The sequence below is a fragment of the Leptopilina heterotoma genome, unplaced genomic scaffold, assembly GCF_015476425.1.
Source record: "Leptopilina heterotoma isolate Lh14 unplaced genomic scaffold, ASM1547642v1 Lhet_130, whole genome shotgun sequence".
NCBI classification, from domain to species: Eukaryota; Metazoa; Arthropoda; class Insecta; order Hymenoptera; family Figitidae; genus Leptopilina; species Leptopilina heterotoma.
Window position 1 is genome coordinate 1,498,242 of NW_025110849.1, and position 24,039 is coordinate 1,522,280.

General features: G+C 24.4%; 1 protein-coding gene across 1 annotated transcript in view; it reads right to left on the minus strand.

Annotated features, from left to right (window-relative positions):
* Window positions 1-24,039, minus strand: part of LOC122512986 (serine/threonine-protein kinase polo-like) — a 43,955-nt gene that overhangs the window by 5,232 nt on the left and 14,684 nt on the right. Inside the window, exons 4-7 of the mRNA XM_043629195.1 lie at window positions 15,701-15,805; window positions 13,964-14,080; window positions 6,364-6,578; window positions 995-1,882 (exon numbers count right to left, since the gene is read on the minus strand). Coding sequence (XP_043485130.1) covers window positions 995-1,882; window positions 6,364-6,578; window positions 13,964-14,080; window positions 15,701-15,805 — 1,325 coding nt within the window. The remainder of the gene's footprint in view (window positions 1-994; window positions 1,883-6,363; window positions 6,579-13,963; window positions 14,081-15,700; window positions 15,806-24,039) is intronic.

The window sequence follows — 24,039 nt, forward strand, 5'->3', positions numbered from 1 at the left end:
TGTAGAGTTCAAATGTGTAGTATTGCTACCGCCCCGAATTAGAATTTCTTTATTCTAATAAATAATCTTAAATTCTAATAAATAAATTGTATCAAAGGTTTTTAAAATAATTGAATTTCTGTGATAAATTTTAATAAAAATTTTTAAAATAATTACATTTTTCGAGGAATTTTATTAAATTTGTATTAAAAATAATTGAAAGTCTGCGATGAGTTTTATTATGTATTTATGAAAATAATTGAATTCCTGTAAAAAATATTATTATTTATGATAATAATTGAATACTTATGAAATTTTTATTATTTATGAAAACAATGAAATGTTTGCGTAGAATTTTATTAAAATTTTTTTTAACTAATTGAATTCTTTTAGGGATTTTTATTAAAGTAATAGATAGGTATTAAAAAGCATTGAATTGAGAAAAGTTTTTGAAAATAATTAAAATTTTGCCAAGAGAAGAATTTTATTAAAACTTTTGAAAATAATTGAATTTCTGAGATGAATTTGACTACTTTAGAAAATATTTGAATTTCTGCAATTATTTTTAATTGCTTCAAAATTCAATTTGTTTTAGTGTTTTTAACTAAAATTCTTCTATAAATCCATTATTTTTAATAATTAATTCAATAAATATTTAAAAATATAACTAATTTCAGAAGAATTTTAGTTGTTAAAATTTTTTTTAAATATAAGTTTTTTAAAATTTCTAATTAAATTAATTTAAAATTGAAATTTTACAAAATTTCAAATTAAAATCTTTTGAAGTTGATCTATTATGAAAATTGTAAACACAACTCTTTCTAAAATGAAATTAATTTTGAAATATTGAAGTAAAATTAGATTTCAAGAATAAGCACAATAACTTAAGACAACGATTTTCCAGGATTTCGATAAAAATTGCCTGACTTTTCCAGGTTTTTTCAAGGTTAAGGTTTATAAAATTCCCTGACATTTTAATTGACTGAATTAAGAGGGTAATGGAGAGTAGCGGTACCTTCTATCGGGAGTGTAGCTCATCTTCGTGCTGTCATTGAAGAGCACCCCGACGGATTTATCAGATAGCTGAAAACCCAAGCCGTACTTGTTGGAGTAATCAATCCACTTGATGACAAACAAGGGCGTCACGTCATCCACTTTGGGGGGATTCCTAGCCGCCTGTCGACACTTTATCTCGGCGAGGCCATCTTCGAGTGCCCTGCTCATCTGCACACTCTGCGGCACAACAGGCGTCTGCCCGCCGCCACCGCCGCCGGATTCCATCAGGGTTTGCTTCTTCCTCGCCTCGGGACAGAGAACGCTGCTGAGGCGCTGTCGGAACCACGGCAGCTTGGGCAGCTTCGACAGCTTCCTCGCCAGCCAGTTCGAGACCTTCTGTCCTTTGCCCGAATGCTTGCGGCCGTCGACTCGCGACGGCGACTGGGCCCTCAGCTGCGAGTGTTGCGTTATTTCCTCCGCGTGAATATTGTTGTTCGTCGAAATGACGGACGACGAGGGCGAGACTGCCGAAGTGAGTGGCTCGATAATCGAGAGTTGAGGCGTCCGGTAGCAGCACGTGTCGGGCAAGAATGACGGCACGTACTCCTTGGTGAGATAGGGGTGCTCCTTGACCCGCTCGAGGGACGGCCTCAGTTCGGGATTCGGGTGCAAGAGCCAGCGAATCAGATCCTGTCCATTGCGACTGGCCATCGTGTCGTCCACTTCCCGATATCGGTTGTTGCAGATTCTCGTGTACGTCTCTTTCAGTGTCGCTGTGTCGAACGGAGGTTGGCCGACGAGCAGTGCGTACAGAATACAACCCAGAGCCCAAACGTCCGCCTCGTAACTGTAAGCCTGTTTGTAGAGAACTTCCGGAGCAATATAGTTGGGCGTCCCGCAGATCGTTCTAGAATTCAAAAAACATGACCTTAAGTATGTAATTTCATACAAGGTTGCCACGCTTTTGCTCATTTCAAATTCCCTGACTTTTCCAGATTTATAGGTTCAGGCTTCACAGTGCCCCTAAAAAGTATTTTAGGGGAAATAGGGGACTGAAAATTAAAAAATCGGGGACTTTTAGGGGACCATAAAAATTGGTTAAATAAAGATAAAAATATAATTCATTTATACGCATGGTTGCCACAAAAATTTAACTTCATTTTTCCCTGATTTCCAAACACAACTTTGACTTTTATTTTTCCCTGACCCTAAAGAATATTCTGATTCACTCTAAAAACTATTAGATATTCAAAAAATGTTCTATTTTTATTTACAAATTTCTTCAAAAGTAAAATTATTCGAAAACATCAATAGTTTTATCTAAAATAAATATTTAATCATTTTGTTTATTGAAATTAAGGTGTTCAAAAATTTCAAATTCAAACCTTTTCAAACATAAAGAAATGGATTACTCCGAGAGTGATCCATTTCTTTATGTTTTATAATAATTAAAGATGACCGACTGACAAAATCATTATTTTATTATTATAAGAATATTGTTACTGTAATTTCTTCAAAATTATTTCTATCATTTTAGAATTTTTAACTAAAATTCTACTTTAAATCAATAACATCAATTATTATTATTTAATTAAACTTTTTCAAAAAAATTAATTCTACAGAATTGTTAGTTAAAAGTACGAAAAATAATAAATTAATTCTACGAAAAATCAATTATTTAAATACAAAAATAAATAATATTGAATGTTTCTTAAAATTTAATTTTTACGCAGAATTGTATTAACAACTTTTGAAAATAGTTAATTACTTTTAAAGAATTTAATTAAAATTTTAATGAAATTTATTATATTAAAAAATGTTATAACAATTTTTGAAAATAATTGAAAACTTCTTGAAGAATTTTATTAAATTTTTTAAAAATAATTGAATTCCTGAGAAGAATTTAAATAATAATTTTTGAAAACAATTGAATTCATGAGAAGAATTTTATTAAAATTTTTGAAAATAATTGACTTCTTGAAAAGAATTTAAAAAAATTTTTTGACAATAATTTAATTCTTGAGAAGAATTTCCCTACATATTTATAAAAATAATTTAATTCCTGACGAGAATTTAAAAAAAAAAATTTAAATAATTTAATTTCTGCAAAGTGTTTAATTACTTTTCAAAAGAATTGAATTCTTGTGATGAATTTTGATATTTATCAAAATAATTAAATTTTGCAAAAGAATTTTATCAAAATTCCTTAGAATAATTGATTTTATGGGAAGAATTTATGCGATTTTGTTGTTTATCAAGCTAATTGAATTCTTTTGGAAAATTCCTTAAAATTTTTTGAAAATAGTTGATTTTCTGCGACGAATAAAATGTTATTTATGAAAATATTTGAATTATTGCAACGAATTTTATTGTTTTATTGAATAATTGTATTTTTCAAGGAATTTATTTAAAATTGTATTAAAAATATTTGAAATTCTGCGTTGAAAATAATTGAATTCGTAAATGAAATTTTATTATTTATGAAAATAATTGAATCTTTTCGTTGAATTGTATCAAAAAGTTTTTTCTATAATTAAATCTGTTGATAAATTTTATTAAAATAGTAAATATTGAAAATTATTGAATTGCAAAAAACTTTTGACAGTAACTGAACTTTTGCAAAGATTTTGATAAATTTTCAAAAATAATTGAATTTTCGTCGAAAAATTTTGCTATTTGTAAAGATAATTGAATTCTTGACGAGATATTCGTGAAAATTTTTTAGAAAATAATTGAATTTTTTCGAAGAATTTCATTACTTTTGAAAAGAATTGAATTCTTGGGATGAATATTGTAACTTATGAAAATAATTTAATTTTGTAAAGAATTTTATTAAAATTCCTAAAAATTATTGAATTTCTGTGAAGAATTTTGTTATTTATCAAGATAATTGCATTATAACTTTTGTAATAATTAAACTTTTTCAAAAAAATTAAATCTACACAACTTTCTGTTAAAAGTATGAAAAATTCAAACATTCAAAGATCGAAATTCAATTATCTACAATTTTAACTGAAATTCATATTTGAATCAATTATAATTAAAAAATTCTACGACAATTCAATTATTTAAATACAAAAATAAGTAATTTATTGAATAGTTGAATGTTTCTTAAAATTCAATTCCCATAAAGAATCGTTATCAACAAATTTTCAAATAATTGAATTCTTTCAACGAATTTTAATAAAATTTTAAAGAATAATTACATTTTTCGAGAAATTTGATTAAAATTGTATTAAAAATAATTAAAATTCAGCAATGAGTTTTATTATTTGTGAAAATAATTGAATCCGTAAGAAGAATTTTATTATTTTTGAACAATATTTAATTTTTGCGAAGAATATAATAATACCTACTCTAACATCTAGATTTTTATATAATGATATGATATTTTTATACAAAGTGATCAATCAGTAGTACAAGTGCCCTGCTCTCTTATTAAAAATTAACTTTTATGTGCCTACTAGGAGATTGCGTAATTATTTACCCTTCTATGAACAACATCACCGCTGTAATTATGCTGCTAATTCGGTTTTTTCAAGAATTAGTGTGGAGGCAAACAAATATTCCGATTTCATTGATTTTTTCAATTCAAATGAGAACAGATTTATCAGTGATCTTAAAAACACGATTTTATCATTTGATTAAATTTCATTTACTTCGGCCAGTCTTATGATTTATTTCTTTTGTAATTTTCTTTAGAATATAAGATCTCTTTTGTTAAGGACGTTTTTGTCCAGCCAAACTTTAAATAAAGAAATAAATAAATACTCTTGAAAATAATTGAATTTTTGCAATAATTTGTAACATTTACAAAATTGAATTTTCTTTCCTGTTTTTAACTAAACATCTTCCATAAATTTATTATTTTTAATTATTTTTGAAAAAGTTCTTTAATATTTATATAAGAATAATTGAATCTCTGTAAAAATAAATTAAAAACGCAGAATCTATTCCAAACTGGAACCGATGTTGCTCGAAGGTTAGGTTCAACATCTGTACTGTGCTCTATTCAGCATCTGCGCTTAACTTCTCTCAGTGTGTAGAAATTTTATTATTTATGAAAATAATTGAATTATTGCGAAGAAATTTATAAAAAATTTGTAAATAATTAAAATCGTGGGAAATTTTTATTATTTATGAAAATAATTAAATGTTTGCGTAGAATTTTATTTAAATATTTAAATAATTGAATTTCAGCGAAGAATTTTGCTGTTTATAAAGATAATTGAAATCATAACGAGAATTTTTTTTTAAGTTTTGAAAATAATTAAATTTTTTAATTGAATTTTATTACTCTTTTGATAATAATTTCATTCTCGTGATTTATATATTATTGTTATTTATGAAAAAAATGGAATTTTGCAAAGAAGTTTATTAAAATTCTTGAAAACAATTGAATTTCTGAGAACAGTTTTATTATTCATACAAATAATTGAATTATTGCGAAAAAATTTATAAAAAAAACTTGTAAATAATAATTGAAATCGTGGGAACTTTTTATTATTTTTATGAAAATAATTAAATGTTTGCGTAGAATTTTATTAAAATTTGTTTTAAAAAATTGAATTCCTTGAGAAAATTTTATTAAAATAGTAGATATTGAAAATTATTGAATTGAGAAAAATTTTTGAAAATAATTGAATTTTGGAGAATTTTTTTATTTTTAAAGATAATTGAAAGTTTGACGAGAATTTTAAAAAAATTTTAAATTGTATTTCTGAGAAGAATTTTATTACTTTCGAAAATAATTGAATTTCTGAAATCATTTGTAACTTCTCCAAAATTCAATTTATAAAAAGTGTTTTTTACTAAAATTTTTCTATAAATCTATTATTTTTAATAATTAATTAAATATATATATATATATATTAAAAAATGTAACTTATTTCAGAAGAATTTGAATTATTAAAATTTTTTAAAAATCTAGGTTCATTAAAATTTCTAATTAAATTCATTCAAAATTGAAATTTTGTAAAATTTAAAATTCAAACCTTTTGAAGTTCATCTATTTATGAAAATTGTAAACGCAATTCTTGTAAAATTCAATTAATTTAGATATATTTAAGTAAAATTATTCATTAAATTATTGATGTGTCATAATTTTATGATAGTTCATGAAAAATTATGTTATTTAAAAAGAAATTATTGTCAGAAATAGAAAAAATTGAAGGTTTTGTATTGGAATTCGCAGTAATTTCATTGTTTATGATGCAAAAAAAAAAATAAATAAAATTCAGAATTTCTTTTTAAATTCTAAAAATTTACTATTTTCCAAGACTCTTAATAAAAAATCCCTGATTTTCCTGATCAAATTTACTTTCCCTGACTTTTCCTTGAATTCCCTGTTTCATATATGAAATTAATTTGTGGGAAATGAATAATTACACTTTTCTGCGTTGACCATCAGGGCGAGTGGCCAATCCGAAGTCTCCGATTTTGACAATCATTCGCTCCGAGAGAAACATATTGCCAGGTTTCAAATCCCTGTGAACGACTTTTTGCGAATGAATATAAGCAACTCCTGTTACCATTTGCTTCATGTAGTATCTGGCTTCCGGTTCCGTTACTTTGCCACGATAACCCAACACGTGCATCAGACTCTGAAACATACCATGTGGAGATGAATCACCATACTCTAAATACTTTAACTCACTTTTTAGTTTTTACTTCTGAATCATTCTCAACCTATTACTCAACTACGATTTCTCTTTTACAAAATGCACCATTATTCCCCATACGCATATTATGCATATAGAAAATAATCGACAAAGACTTTTCAAAATAACACACCAAACACTGTCTCACTTTATAAAACAAAAATAGTATTACTGTAAATTAATAGTTTATAAATTTTCCTTTTATCTAATTGTTAATACAGCTGAAAAAATTAAATTAATAAATAATTATTTCATTAATTTTTAAACCTCTATAAATTATTAAGAAATCTCATTATTCTCATTGATGTGAAAAAGCGTTTATACAATATAAATTATCTGAATCCTAAACTGGTTTTGATATTTCATGGCACTTTAAGATTTCTGTGTTCTACTTCCTTTTATGTATTAATTTTATTTCCATTCAGGCGAAAACCATTTTTGTGGATTGTATGATGTAAAATCGTAAAATTGTTCGTTTAGTTCACATTTAAGCTTTCTCTCTTTTATAAGTGGCGAAAAAATACCCGACGATATGCGACAAATAATAAGAGAAATTTCCGCTAATAATAATTTACGACTGAACATATTCATCGCTTCTAGTATTCAAATGTAAAAACAAAAATTATAATGAAAAGCGAAAATGATTTATAGGAGAAAGAAAAACAGATATATGAAATTCAAAGAAAATAGGATGAAAATGTAGGTCAACGCTAGTAGCATTTTTAATATGAAATAGTCTTGTAATTTGATTGAAAACAGTAAATAATAAAAAATAAAAAAATAAAATTGTGAAATAAATTATTCAACGAAGAATGAAAGTTCTGAGAATAAGATATAATATTCAGTTTTTAAACAAGTATTCAATGAAAAATTGTATTTGTATATTTGTATATTTGATAAATTAGAGAAAAAGAAACTGTTCCTAATATAAATATAAATAAAATTCGAAACGGTTTTTCAAGGAAGTTGAAGTCATGTGCAATCTAATATGCACCTTTCGCTTCGACTAGCATGTGCAGGCTGCATTGGCCATCGTAAAAAGTACTCTGCATCACCTGCAGCTGTTGCAGAAGCACTTGTATTTTCACATCAAACTAGCGGCGATGCCGATGCAGCACGCTCGATCGACTCTCTTCCATTACCGCCGCTTTATTTTAAGAAATTATCACGCGAACCATGGAGTAATTATAAAAACCGTAGGTCAAGGTTGTCATGGTAAAACGTCATTAAATTCCTTCCACTTCAATAGATACTGTTGTCAGTATGCCTCTATGCAGGTAAATTCAAGGTAAACCCCAAACCAAATTATTAATCTTATTATTTTTACTAATATTATTGAACAATAATTAAATATTGTTCAATTTTTTGCTCAGATTTTACTTCTTTTCTTTAGCAATTAATTTCTGCAAAATTTTTTATTTTCTCTGCAATTATTAATTTTGATTTATTTATTCAATGTATATACAGGGCTCGAACCAGTGAAAGTATTTAAAAATACGGACTTTACGGACCAATACTGACAAAAATATAAGCAGTCCAAGTCAAATAAGAGAACATTTTACTTAAGACTATAAATTATTTTTCATGTTTTATAATAATTACAGATGGCCCAGTAATAAAATCATTAATTTATATTATAAGAATACTAGCAAATTTTTTATTTTCAAATATAAATTTTTGAATAATTTTAATAAATCCTTCGAAACAATTCAATTATGTTTTTAAATAGTAAAATCTTTGTAAAAATTTAATTATTTTCAACAAAATTTCACGAAAGAATTCAATTTTTTCTTAATTTTGTTGGAAACTTTAATTTATTAGCAAAACTGTAGTAATTATTAGGTTTTAAACCGGGTTCAAAATAATAAAAGTCACTTGATTTAAATAAAAGAAAGATTAAAATAAAACTTTAATGGTTAAGAAGATGACATAATGTTTAATTCGTTCGCTCAATGTTACTTTTCGCACAATATTCGCGTGTTCGTACTTCGCTCTCTCATCGCTCATTCAGACATCACGCCTCGACCTCGCCATGATGCTAACTGTCCGCCTTTTCGGTTTATGCGGACCAAACGAAACTTACGTTCATTCATACGGTGATTTATCGTGAATTACGTACAATAAGGCGCTAACAATTTGTTATAAAATTTTTCAAAAGAATTCATTTATTTTCTAAAAATTTGAATAAAATTCAATAATTTAATTGTTTAATTTCAATTACCAAGAAACAGGATTATTTTAAAAACTTGAAAGAAAATGTTTATAAAATCCAATTACAGTTAAAATTTCCAAATATAAATTATTAAAACATTTTAAACAAAATTGAAAGAAATTCTTCAAAAAAATTTAATTAGGATTTTCAAAAAATTCAAGTCCGTAAAAATCGGTTTTTTGAAAAAAAAGGTCAGTAAAGTCCGTAATTTGATAGAAAAAAACTGAAAAAGACGAAAAGTTCGTAAATTGTACGGTATAGGTAATATGGAGAATTTTACAGAAATTACAAATGATTGTAGAAATTCAATTATTCTCAAATTTTTTGATAAAATTCTTTGCAAGAATTCAATGACTTTTAATATACATATTAATTTAAAAATTTGAAATATTTAAAAAGAAAAATTATTAACAAAGTTAGGAAACAAAAAAAACAAATATTCGTAAATTCTTCATATATTAGAAAATGAAAACTTCGAATAATATAAAAGAATTTAATTAAACTTTTTCAAAAAAATTAATTTCAAAATTCAATTATTTCTTTAAATTCAGGTTATATTGGTTTTGATATTCAATTATTATCTAAATTTTTACTGAAATTCATTTTTAAATCAATTTTTATTAGAAAATTCTACTCGAATTCAATTATTTAAATACAAATAGAATAGATAATTTATAAAATAATTAAATGTTTCTTAAAATTTAATTCTCATAAAGAATTTTATCAAGAAATTTTTAAATAATTAAATTCTTTGGACGATTTTTAATAAAATTTTTAAGAATAATTACATTTTTCGAGAAATTCGATTAAAATTGTACTAAAAATAATTAAAATTCTCCGATGTGCTTTATTATTTATGAAAATAATTGAATTTCTGCAATAATTTGTAACTTCTCCCAAATTAAATTTTTTTTGTGTCAAGAATTTTATTAAAAATTTTTGAAAATAATTGAATTTCGGAGAAAAATTTTATCTATATTAATAAAACCAGACTTCTGTCTGTACATTGCTCCAATCTTGAAAATTCTTATATATTTTTTCTTCTTGAGACATGAGAATTCGAAAAATGTAAAAAAAAAAATGTCTGTCTGTCTATCTGTCTGTCTGTCTGTCTGTCCTTCTGTCTGTCTGTCTGTCTGTATGCAAAACTTTGTTCGCGCATCACTTGAAAACGGTTCAACCGATTGAAGTGAAACTTGGCAGTCTATTAGGTATTAACGTAACTTAAAATCATAGCCTTATCCGATTAAAAAATATTAACTTAAACGAAAGTTACGACATTTTTTCAAAAAATTCGAAAAATCAAAAAAATGAAAAATTTTTATTTTTTATAAAATGGATGAAAAACTATCCTTAGCTAACTTTTTAGATAAATACAACCCATTTCTATACTAAAATTTCAAAAAAAGACGTATTTTGAAATTTTTTTCGATTTTTCTGATCAAATTTTTTCTACAAAAATGATGATTTTTGATTTTTAAACAAGCTTTTTATGGAAAGTTATTAAACTTTTTTTATTTAAAGACCAGTATTTAAAGCAAGAAATTTGCCTCATTGGACCAAAAAAATTGTTTCAATATTCAGTTTTTAAAATCAAGAAAGTTATACAGAAGTTAACAAAAAAATGTTCATATAAATTAAATGTATCACTGCTACTCAAAGGGTTAAATATTAATTAATTCTTGCATTAAGTTGGTATTGATATTTTCTAATTAATTAATTAATTTGTTTTCTTGGTAATTTTAATTTCAATTTTATCATAAAAATAGAAAAAAATAGGAATTTTAAATATAAAATTTAAAAGTTTAAATATTTTTACCCATAAAAATTGAAAATATTAATATCTAATTTTTTTGATTTTACCTACTTATTACTTCTAAATAAGATGTTTTTTGTTTTTACAAATTATGATCCAAGATAATTTAGTAATACTGAAATAGAAATGTTTCATATTTCTTATCGAATTTAATTAACAAGAATTTTTTTTTAGTTTTACAAAGCTCCTGGAGAATAATCCCGAGTAGAAATTTTGACAGGGGCCTGGCCGGGTCCAGACCGGGGTGAAACAGGGAACCCGCCCAGCGCCATGACGAAAAGCCCGATTGGACGAGCTACCAGGCCGGGGCCCGGTCGGGTTCCCGGTTTCATGCGGGGTCAGAGCCCTGTTAGGGCTATTTCTGCACGGGATTTAAAAACTTGCCAAAAACAACCAATAGTGGTCACCTCCACGTGGTGCTTCTCGGAAAAAAGATAATAAATGGTTTTTTATAAGCTCCAAATGCGAAATTCTAAGACTGCAAAACGGGCCCGTCAGCACTGAAAAAATTACATTCTAATTTTAAGAAAAACTTCTTAAATATGCGCCAAGAATATTCCCCACTTAAATTAAGTAGGAAATATTCTTACAATACTAATTTTCTTCTTATTGTAAGAATATTTCCCACATAATCTAAGTGGGGAATATAAGAATATTAAGATTTTAATATTAAGATTTTCTTAAAATTAAAATGTAATTTTTTCAGTGAATGTCTGCAGAAAACTGGCAAAAACTACTGGGCCTATACTGGCATTCAAAACGTCTCATTGCTGGTAACGGGATTTAGCACGGACCAATAGTGGCACATTATTATCAGACTATTAGGCTAAACTTTTCTATTTATGATGGCAAGTTGTAATTGAAAGTATTGGATAAAACTGAATTCTCGGATTTTTGGAAAATCCGTGACAAAAAAATAAAAATCACAACTTTCCTCGCCTCGAATCCTCTTGCAATTTTTTTAAATGGATTCTGATTATTAAGAGAAAAAAATGCTTGCGAGGCGAGGAAACAATAATTTAGTTGAATTTCCAGGAATTTCGGGAAATCCGTGATCCTTTTGTAATTTTTTTAAAAGGGTGTTAATATTAAAATAAGCAATTAGCTAAAGTAAAAATTTTCGTCGAATAAACGTTGGTATTTTCAGTTTCAGAATATTGGGACGTTGATCGGCTCAGTAATGGCACATTAATAGTAAAAATTTTGTATCTGCAATGATGGCAAAATATAATTGCCAATATTGGGACGTAGTTAATTAATAAAAAATGGAATAATTTATATTAGTTTTTGTATTTTGCCAATACTGGGAAAGTAATGGCAGTGAATATTGGGCCATTAACGTCTGCCGACGTCAAACCGTAATTAACACCACAAGAGTAGTCCCAATAATATCGACCAAGACTAGGTGACAACTTTGCCAGTACTGGGCCGTTATTAAGCCATGATAGTTTTCACATTTGGGCGATTTTAAAAATTGTAAACATTATCTTTTTTCTTTCCTTAAAATTTCGTTTTCTTCTTCATTAATTAATATTAATAATCATCAAGAAAATTAGTTTCAATGTAGTTGGTTAAATACCAATCAATACTCAATATGGAAAACTATAAAAATACTAAGAAACACGTCGAAGACGGGTATCGCAGCTATTAATATATAAGTAGGAATAACAATAACTAATAACCCGTCGAAGACGGGTATCGCAGCTAGTTATTTATAAAGATAATTAAAATTTTCACGTGAATTTTTGTAAATTTTTCAACATAATTGTATTTCTGCGAAGAATTATATTACTTTTGAAAATAATTAAATTCTTTTGAGACAAATTTTATTAAAATTTCTTTTCAAATAATTGAATTATTTTGTGAAATTTTATTCAGATAGTAAGTAGACCTTGGAAATAATTCAATTTTGACAAATTTTTGAAATTAATTAAATTTCTACGACGAATTTTATTAAAAAATTTTTAAATAATTTAATTCTTTGAAGAAATTTAATTAAAAATATATTAAAAATAATACTTAAATTTTAATAAATAAAATTGAAGCAAAGGTTTTTAAAGTAAATGAATTTTTTTGATAAATTAAAAAAAAAATTTTTTTAAATAATTACATTTTTCGAGGAATTCCGTTAAAATTGTATTAAAAATAATTGAAAGTCTGTGATAATAAGTTTTAATATAATTATATTTATGAAAATAATTGTATCCCTGCAAAAAATGTTATTATTTATGAAAATAATTGAATAGTAATCAAGTATTTCTAAAAATTTGTAAATAATTGAATTCATGTGAAATTTTTATTATTTTATGAAAATAATTAAATGTTCGCGTAGAAGTTTATCAATTTTTTTTTAAATGATTGAATTCTATTGGAAAATTTTATTAAAATAATAAATATTAAAAATCATTTAATTGAGGGAAATTTTTGAAAATAATTGAAATTTTGCCAAGAATTTTATTAAAATGAAATTTATTTTTGAAAATAATTCAATTTCGGAGAAGAATTTTAATATTTCTAAAGATAATTGAAATTTTGCAAAGAATTTTTTAAAATTTTTGAACGTAATTGAATTTCTGCGAAGAATTTGATTAGTTTTGAAAATAATTGAATTTCTGCAATCATTTGTAACTTCTGTAAAGTTCTTTAAATTATATCGTACAATTTACGAACTTTTTTTTGTTTTTATGTTTAATTAAATAATAAATAAATAATAACATAAAAATTTTTATTTTTTTTTCTATCAAATTACGAACTTTACGGACCTTTTTTAAAAAAAAACCGACTTTTACAGACTTGAAGCAAATTTACGGACCTTTACGGCATTTACGGACATGATTCGAGCCCAGAATGCCAAAATGAAGCAATAAATTCCAATTAAAAAAAAATGGAAATAAAAATTGAGAATAATTTTTTTTTATCTATAAATAGCCATTGATTCGAAACCGAAGAAAGGAAGAGTCAAGTTCAAAGGCAAGGATGCTTTCTTTTATGTTTTCGAAGCGAAATTTTAAAAAACAAAACGTACTTGAAGATTGCATATGAAATTGAAGTAGAGATACGTTGAGTTGGGTTTTGTAATAATCCACGAGTGACCTCTCTCTCTTTCTTTTTTTTTGTACATTTGAATAACAATCAACATGAAGGCAGAGAGCGTGTGTCATCGAGGCTGGAAAGGAGAGCGAAAGTTAAATGAGAATTGTTACGGTAACAGTGAATGTGAACTTTCAGGCATAAGAGAAGAATGCGGCGAGCTAAAGACAAAGAGTTCAGCTTTCGGTCATACAATGTCAAGTATCGTACCTTTCGTGGACAAGCTTCCAAGAGCATGTAGACACTAAGGTTGTCCTCGAAGTAATGATGCATCTGAACGACATTGACATGATTCAGTTCCTTGTGTATCGTCACCTCTCTCGCAATCTAAGCATAAAGAACATAATCTTTTTTACAAAATAAACAATATCTTTAAAAAATATTAATTACTTTAATGGGAATTCTCTCTTATATCTTCTATTAAATAGAATCAAAAATGTTTGCATGGAAGCAGTAGTATGTAAAGATTCCAAACATGCCACAAATAAAAATTCTCTTTGTCTGTCTGACTGTTTGTCGGGAATATTATATGTTAAAAATAAAAAAATATTGGGTCAGAATTTCCCAAACGGATCTTACCTAAAACTAAAAAATTTACTTTTTAATAAACCAAAATATATATTTTTTGACTCTTAATATTATTATGGTTAAGAAGAATTCCTGAAAATATTAAGCCAAAAAAAAATTGTTTGTAAAAGTTATTAACAATTGAATTTTTTAGTACTTTTTTTATTTTTCATTACAAATGATTGAAATCAATTTAAATTAGTCAAGCATGACCATCAGACATATAATAATGCATAGTACAATTTATTTAAATTGTTGAAAACAATGTTAATTAACAAAAAATACATAACTTTGGTTCATTTTAATAAAAAATTCTTTTTCTATGCAGACAAATTTTATGTTTATTTAAGTAATCTATCTCGATTTTAGTGAAAAATGATTTTAAAGTTAATAATTATCATTGTTATTGACAATTATCATGAACAATAATCAAGTTTCTTTGACTTTTGTTTATGAATCACAATTTTTTAACAAAATTATTATTTTGTTTTTGAAAAAGAAGAAAAATATTTGCACGATTCCTATTTTTAATCTTATTTTTGGAACAGGATTTACCACAGGAATTAAGAAATTCAAAAATTTCAAATTCAAACATTTTTTAAATTAAACAACTTATAAAAGTATTGTTATAAAACATGAAGATATCGATTGCTCCGAGTCGAAGACTCGATTTCTTCATGTTTTCTAATAATTAAAGATGACCGAGAGATAAAATCATTTTATATTATAAGAATATTGTTACTGCGTGACTTCATCAAAATTATTTTCATTATTTTAATTCAATTATTATTTTCTAGAATTTTAAATTATTTTTTATTTTTATTATTATTATTATTGTTATTATTATTATAATTTTTATTTTTTAATTTATTTTTTAAAATTTTTTTTAAATTTAAAAAAAAATTTTTTTTTAATTGAATTCCTGTGCAATTTTTATTATTTATGAAAATAATTTGCATACATGAAAATGCATAGGTGAAAATGTTTGCATACAATTTTATTGAAAATTTTTTTAAATAATTGAATTCTTTTTGGGAAACTTTAATAAAATAGTAGGTAGATATTGAAAATCATTTAAATTAAAAAAAATTTTTGAAAATAATTGAAATTAGGGCAAGAATTTTTTTTGACATTTATGAAAATAATTGAACTTTGGAGAAAAATTTTGTTATTTATAAAGATAATTGAGATTTTTACAAGAATTTTTTTCAAATTTTGAACATAATGAATTTTATAAAAAGAATTTTTTTTTAAACAATTGAATTTCTGCAATAATTTGTAATTTCTCAAAAATTGAATTTTTTTAGTGTTTTCAAAAAAAAATTTAAATTATAGAAAATTTTTAAAACTCAAACATTTAATATAAAAATTAAAGATTACCTTTTGCATGTGAATCTTCTGCATTCGATTCTTGGGAATAATTTTGCAAGCATACTGTTTCCTCGTTGAAATGTCGGTTATAAGGTAAACTTTCGCAAAGCCACCCTGAAAAGAGAAAGAAAACTGTAAGTACCTTCTTTCCAGGAAAACAGGAAAATGTTTGGTTGCAAGAAATTGAATGGTCAGTCTCTTATGTATGTATAATATATAATGTCAGTGCCTTTATATCAAGGGCACAAAAACCTTTAAGAAATTCCTAGACGTTGTGAATGTCATGAAAATAAATAAAAAAAGATGGTGGCCAAATGCCAAAAATCGCAAAAATATCTTTTGACATTCTGCTAAAGATAAATTATTTTCTATTTCATTATTTGCAAACTGTCTGTCTGGGACTATGTATAATAATATAATCCGTGAATAGGCAGCGAAACAATAACATATATGTAATATAAATATTTGCCCAGCGTCTAAACGAGTAAACCCAGGTGTCTTTTGCCATGGAAGTAATTTCAAAGAGAGAAACCGAGAGAAAATATGCTCTACGTAAATCTAGTTGTAGGGTAAAATAACATTCTTCTCTCCATTCAGAAATTCTAAAAATAAACTTTTTCCCGTTTTCTTTTATTGTACCTATTTTGTCCTTACAAAACGGTACGTTTATTTTGGAAATATGTAAGCTTATATAACTAGTTTTGAGCTATACAGTTTCTTTTCAAGACTTCGCACTACTCAATAATAAATTTTTAAAAAAAAGTATCAACAAGTAGCTATTCAAAAATTAAACTTGACAACTAAAAAAAACTCGTTTTAGACAAATCACAAAACTGACAAAAATTCCATTTTATTTTCCTGACTTTTTCCTAATTATTTTGAATATACATAATTGAATTCTTTACCAAAATTTTTACAAACCATTTTTTCAATAATATTGAATTCTGTTTGGAAATTTTATGAAAATAGTAGATATTGAAAGTCATTAAATTGCAAAAAGTTTTTTAAAATAAAAACAAAAATTTTAATAGAATAAATGAATTTTGAATGTCTGTGTAGCATTTTATTAATTTCTTTTTGAAAATAATTGAATTCCTAAAAAGCATTTTATTATTTATGAAAATAATTGAATTCTTGCGACAGATTTTATTAGATTTTTTTAAAAAATAATTGAAGTCTTAAGAAGAATTATTTATGGAAATAATTGAATTCTTGGGAAGAATTTTATTAAAATCTAAAAGAATAATTGAATTATTTCAAAAAAATTTAATTAAAATTGAATTTAAAATAATTGATTTCTTTCGAACAATTTTATTATAATATTTGAAAATAATTGAATTTCGGTGAAAAATTTTAATATTCTTGGAAATAATTGAATTCTTACAAAAAATTAAAAACAACATTTTTTTAAACAATTGATTTTTTCGATGGAATTGAAATTCAAGTTTTAAGAATACTTACATTTTTTTAACAATGCCTGTAGAATTGTATTATAAATAATTGAATCCAGAGATTCATTTTATCATTTTTAAAAATAATTCAATAGTTGCAAAAAATTTTATTAAAATTTTCAAAAATAATTGAATTCTTGACAAGAATTTTATTATTTATGAAAATAATTGAATTGTTGCTTAGAATTTTTTTAAAAAATCGAATTTTCATGAAAAATGTTATTATTAGTGAAAGTAATTGAATTTATTACTGAGAAGAATTGTATAAAAATTTGAAAAATTTTGTTAAATAATTGATTTTTGAAATTTTTTTTGAACTGGTATTTTAAATTAATTGAATTCTAGTGGAAATTTTATTATATTTATGAAAATAATTGAATTTTGAATGAATTCTATCAATTTTATTTTTAAACAATAATTGAATTCTTGTACGAAATTTTTTGAAAATACTAGATATTGAAAATAATTGAATTTGGAATATTTTTTGAAAATAATTAAATCGTTTTAAAGAATTTAAATTATAATTTTTTTAAATATTTTTTTGATTTCTATAGTATTAGCGAATTTAAAGTAGTCGAAATTCTTAAGAAAAAACAGAAATAGTAGCTTTTAGTGCATGAAATGTAAAAAAAAGTACCGAAATCGTAGCATAACGTAAAAAAAGTAGTAAATAGTAGGTTTTAGTAGATGAGTGCGAAGCCTGCTTTTGGTGTTTAAATTATTTGTGTCACAAAATTTAATAATAATAATAATAAAAGAATAGTTTTTTTTTTTTTTTTTTTTTTTAAATAGTCATTTTCTTTATAATAATAATAACTTATAAGCCGAGAATGGAAAAAGAAATTTGACTTTTGTTTGATCGATTCCCAACATAAAATTCCTTATTGATCCAACTGACTTTTCAAGGACAAATCCGCAGAATCTATAACTATGAAGCAATTTTTATATTCTAAAATTTACTTTTAAATATTGCTGAATTTAACAAGTATATTCATCAATTTAATTTATGCCGATTCTTAATTTTAAATTCTAGCAAATTTGTTATTATCGCAATAAAAACGTTTTAGAAAAGAACTCAGAAAATTTTAATTTAACGACGTCTTTATGGAGAAAGCGCGAATAAATATTATGTTTATGTTTATAAGAAAACAATAATCAAAGTGCAAAAACTCGAGACACTATTTTTCCAGACGTTTAAGTTGAACATGCACTTAAAAAGGAAAGATTACCATAACAGTTTCCATCTTGATAAACCTGCAAAACTCGAAAAAATGAATAAGAAATGGATAACAAAGGGATAAAACGCAATGTTACAAAGAGCACTGCAAGTAAAGGAGATTAGTAAAAGGGCAAGACGCAGTCTTCCATGAAAAGACGAAGACGAAGAAGTAGAATAGTGACTTTAAGAAAATTCCTGTTCTGATCTCGACGCTTTTATATTTTGAAGTAACTTTCAGGCACTTTCAGGCACTTTCAGGTCGAGGGGAATAAAAAAGGTCTTGCAGAGAGAGAGAGAGAAGAAAGCGAATGAGAAGAAGAATATATTTTTTCTCACGACCCACGCTTGGAACCTTAACAGGTCCTTTGTGTCGATAACTTTTTAAAGATGCGAGCAGGTCCTTCCAGAGCACACACTCATTCACTCACACCATTTTGAAAAATGACACCTACATAGTCATTTGGTTTGCTTTCGTGTACACAGCCCATCTGCTTGCTGCTGACGATGACGCTAGCTCGGTTTACTTTACTCGCTTTACGCTTTACTCTGAAACCGTTCTTTCGCCTCTTTCAGATCCGGTTTTTATTTTACTGAAGCCACCAAAACGTCAACCCGATTTTAACAAAATTTAACGTCACCCTTTCCTCAGGACACTACATTTTACCGATTTTACCGATTTTAGCCTTCGAAACTCGCTTCGAAACAAATAAGGTTTTCGTCAAATTTTCAATAAACAACAATAAACAAAACAAGGGGTCAAATGTAATTACAAATTACACATTTTTCCCCTTGTTTTATTTATTTATTTATTTATTTATTTATCGTTAACACAAATTTTGATTCAGTAATGTTTTATTGAGGCCTAATTTAAAACACTACAACGAATTAAAATAAAAATTTATACTTTTGATATATGTGTGTGTGTGGGAATTCTAAAGGAAAGTAAACCACAAAATTGTCGGTAGGTTTGCGTGATCATATTCGTAAATATATATAACATGTTGCAAGAAGTGAAACAAATATCTGTGGTTTGGAGGAAGTTACATTATATCCAACCTGCGTAACCAACGAAAGAGAAGCAACGGAAAATTTAAATGTATCAGCTAAAATATTCTTAGAATTGCAGGGAAAAGACAGGCATTACAGTACCTTTTTTCCTCAAAAAAGGTGAAAAGGTGAATTTTTTTCCTCAAAAAGGGGACAAAAATTTATTTGTTCCTACAACTTGCATATATAATTCAAATTTTTTATCATATACATAGTTTCTATAAAATTTTTTAAAAATGATTCGATTTTAATCAGAGTTGCCTTTTTTTCCTGACTTTTCCCTGATTTCCAGACAAAATTTCCACTTTTTCCCTGACCCTAAAGATTATTTTGATTCACTCTAAAAAATATTAGATACTCAAAAAAATGTTCTATTACATTTATTTACAAATTTCTTTAATTATAAAATTATTCAAAAAAAATCAACAACTTCTATTTTAAATAAATATTTAATCATTATTATTCTTCTGTAGGAATTCAAATTTTTCAAAACATTCAAATTCAAACCTTTATGAAATTCAACAACTTAAAAGAATATTATTACAAAACATGAAGAAGACTTTCAGTAATCGCCTTCTTCATGTTTTATAATAATTTAAATTACCATAAAATTTTTCAAAAAAAGTTAATTATTTACAAAAATCCTAATAAAATCCTTCGCAAAAATTTAATTATTTTTACAAATAGTAAAATTTCTCAAAAAAATTAAATTATTTAAAAAAAATGTAATAAAATTCGTTGCAATAATTCAATTATTTTCATAAATAATAAACTGATTATTCGGTCATTCATTTTTAAATCAATTTTTATTAGAAAATTCTAGAAGAATTCAATTATTAAAATTAAAAAATAAATAATTTATTAAATAATTGAATGTTTATTAAAATTTGTCAAAACAAATTTTAATAAAATTTTTAAGAATAATTACATTTTTCGAGAAATTCGATTAAAATATTGTATCAAAAATAATTAAAATCCTGCGATGAGTTTTATTATTCATGAAATTAATTAAAATTATCCCAAAAATTTTATTAAAATTTTTCTAAAATAATTGGATTTCGGAAAAGAATTTTAATATTAATTTATAAAGATACTTGAAATTTTGACAAAGATTTTTTTTATCATAATTGAATTTCTGCGAACAATTTTATTATTTATAAAAATAATAATTGAATTCTTGAAAAGAATTGTGTTAAATTTTTTTAAATAATTCAATTCTTGCGACGAATTTTAGAAAAATCTTTTTTAAAAATTGATATTTTTCGAAAAATTTTATGAAATTTTTTATTTTTAATAATTAAATTCCTATGAAAAATTTATTATTTATGAAAATATTTGAATTATTTCGAAAAAATTTTTATTAAAAATTTTGTAAATAATTGAATTCCTGTGAAATTTTGCCAAGAATTTTATTAAAATTTTTAAAAATAATTTAATTTCGATGAAGAATTTTATTATTTATAAAGATAATTGAAGTTTTAACGAGAATTTTTTTAAATTTTTGAACATAATTGAAATTCTGCGAAGAATTTTCATAATTTTTGAAAATAATTTGAATTTCTGGAATGATTTGTAACTTTTCCAAAATTTAATTTTTTTTTTAGTATTTTTAACTAAAATTCTTCTATCAATCTATAGTATTTTTGAAAATTGTAAAAGTTATTCATTAAATAATTTCTAAGTCATAATTTTGTGATACTTTTTGAAAAATGAAGTTATTTAAAAAGAAATTATTGTCAGAAATATAAAAAATTGAAGGTTTTGTATTAAAATTCGTGGTAATTTCATAGTTTACGGGGCAAACAAAAAAACATCAAAATTCAATTTATTTTTTCAATACTTTTACTAAAAATCCCTGACTTTTCCCTGAATTCCCTGACCCCCATGACCTGTGGCAACCCTGTAGATACTCAAAAAAATGTTCTATTATACATTTATTTACGAATTTCTTTATAACTGTAAAATTATTCGAAAACAGCAATAACTTCTTTTTTATATAAAAATATTTAATCATTATTTTTCCAGAGGAATTAAGATTTTCAAAACATTTAAATTCAAATCTTTTTGAAATTCAACAATTAATTAATCAGAAAACGTAAAAAAAGTGAAAAAATGGAGTTTGAAAATGTTTGGTAAAACAATACTTCCGTGAGAAAGCAATATAATGTTTATAAAGAAAATACAAAAGAAAACAAATAAGAATGTTCAAACATCCTGCCAATAAGATAACGATAAGGGGTGTATGAATTTTAATACCCACAATGCACTGATAGAATATATGTTGATAATAAGCTTTAATAAACTCATCAACCGAGAACACACAGAAGGAAATCTTCAATAAAATTTAAATTAAAACTTAAGACACGCTAGAATATGAGAGAGACTCATTGTGATAAAATTAAAAATTTACGTCAAATAAATATTATGTTAAAATCATTTATTTTTTAATCTTATTTAAACTTAAATTATTTTACCCAGTTTTTAAAAAATATTCTTTTTATATTTTAGAATAAAATAAATTATATGTTACATACATGAATTATTGATATTATTACTAAAAAACTATCAGAGCTGAACAATTGGAACGGAAATAATTTTAAATCCACCATGTCACAAGAAAATTTCTATTTTGTTTTCCAATAGATTTCGAAAGTGAATGCAAATCTAATTAGTTTCGAATAAAATTTCCAGCTAATTGGAATATGAAATAATCTTGTATCTCTCAGTTTTTGTTGATCAAGCATTTTCATATATAATTTACGTCGCACTTTGTTTCATTTAGTATGATAATTATACTCGTCCTCAAATTTTCTATACCTACATTTTTCATTTTATCTTTTTTTTGTTAAAAAAATATTAAAATTTACAGAGATAATTCTAAGCCCCTCCTTAATCTATATTATTAAAAAAAATCCAAAAAGAGTTAAATTATAAAAAAAAGAATTTTCAAAATCAATTATTAAATCAAAATTCTTCAAAAATTCGAATTTTTTTCAGAATTTTAAATAAAATTATTTAATACTAAAATAATGTTTTAAATAAACATTTAATTGTTATTAATTTCTTCACAGTAATAAATTAAAACCTTCTGACAATTTAATTATTTTTAATAATTGCAAAAGCAGGGTAGTCACAAGTTTCAGTTTATCAATTTCCCTGACAATTTACTGACATTAAATTTTCTTCCCTGAAAAAATTTTTTACAGGAAAATATGAAAGTTTACGGAAAATGAGTAAAATTTATAAATTTCAATAATTTCTAAAAATTACAATTATAACCCTACGTGAACATAATTGAATTTGTGAAAAATATCAATAAAAATAATCAAATTCTTGGAGAATTTTAATTATAAATATTAACATGATTTCTACGAAATTTTAATAAATTTAGAAAAGTAAATTTCTATAAATTTTTATTTACTTTGTTCAAAGATAACTGAATCTTAAAAAATTATGATAAAACAATTCTAAGAATTAGTTTTTAAAAATATTTTAATGTAATTTTTTGAAAATAATTGAATTTCTTAAAAGAATTTTTGTATAATTTAAAAAAAACTAATTAATTTTTTGATGAATAATTTTAAAATTTTCGAAAAAATCGGAAAAAAGTCGCATGAAATTTTAGAAAAAACGACAAAAAAGAAACACGAAATTGTAAAAATTGTAAAAAAAAACTACATTTCTCGACAACACATAGGTTAATATGAAACAATCCGGAATACAATTTATTATTTTAATAAAATTCTTAGCAAAATTAAATTATCTTCAAAAGTAAGAAAATTCTTCGCAGAAATTCAATTATTATTCTCAAAAATTATTTAAATTTCTCATCAAAATTTTAATTATCTTCATAAATAATAAAATCCATCATAGAAAATTTAATTATTTTCAAAAGTTAATAAAATTCTTCTCCAAAATTCAATTATTTAAAAAAATTTTAATAAAATTCTTGTCAAAATTTCAATTATCTTTATAAATAATAAAATTCATCCTAGAAATTCAATTATTTTCAAACGCATAATAAAATTCTTCACAGAAATTCAATTATTTTCAAAAATTGTTTTAAATTGCTCGTCAAAATTTTAATTATCTTCATAAATAATAAAAATCATCCTGGAAATTTAAAAAATTCAATTATCTTCAAAAGTTAGACAATTCTTCGCAGAAATACAATTATTTTCAAAAATTTTTTTAAAATTCTTATCAAAATTTCAATTATTTTTATAAATATCAAAATTCTTCTGCAAAATTCAATTACTTTAAAAAATTTTTTAAAAAGTCTGTTCAAAATTTCAATTATCTCTACACATAATAAAATATTCTTCTCTGAAATTCAATTATTTGCAAAAATTTTAATAAAATTGTACGCAAGCGTTTAATTATTTTCATAAATATAGAAAATTTCACAGGAATTCAATTATTTACTAATTTTTTATAAATTTCTTCGCAATAATTCAATTATTTTCATAAATAATAAAACTCATCGCAGGATTTTAATTATTGTTTACAGAATTTTAATCAATTTCCTCGAAAAATGTAATTATTCTTAAAAATTTTATTAAAATTCATCAAAAGAATTCAATTATTCAATAAATTATTTATTTTTGTATTTAAGCAATTGAATTCTAGTA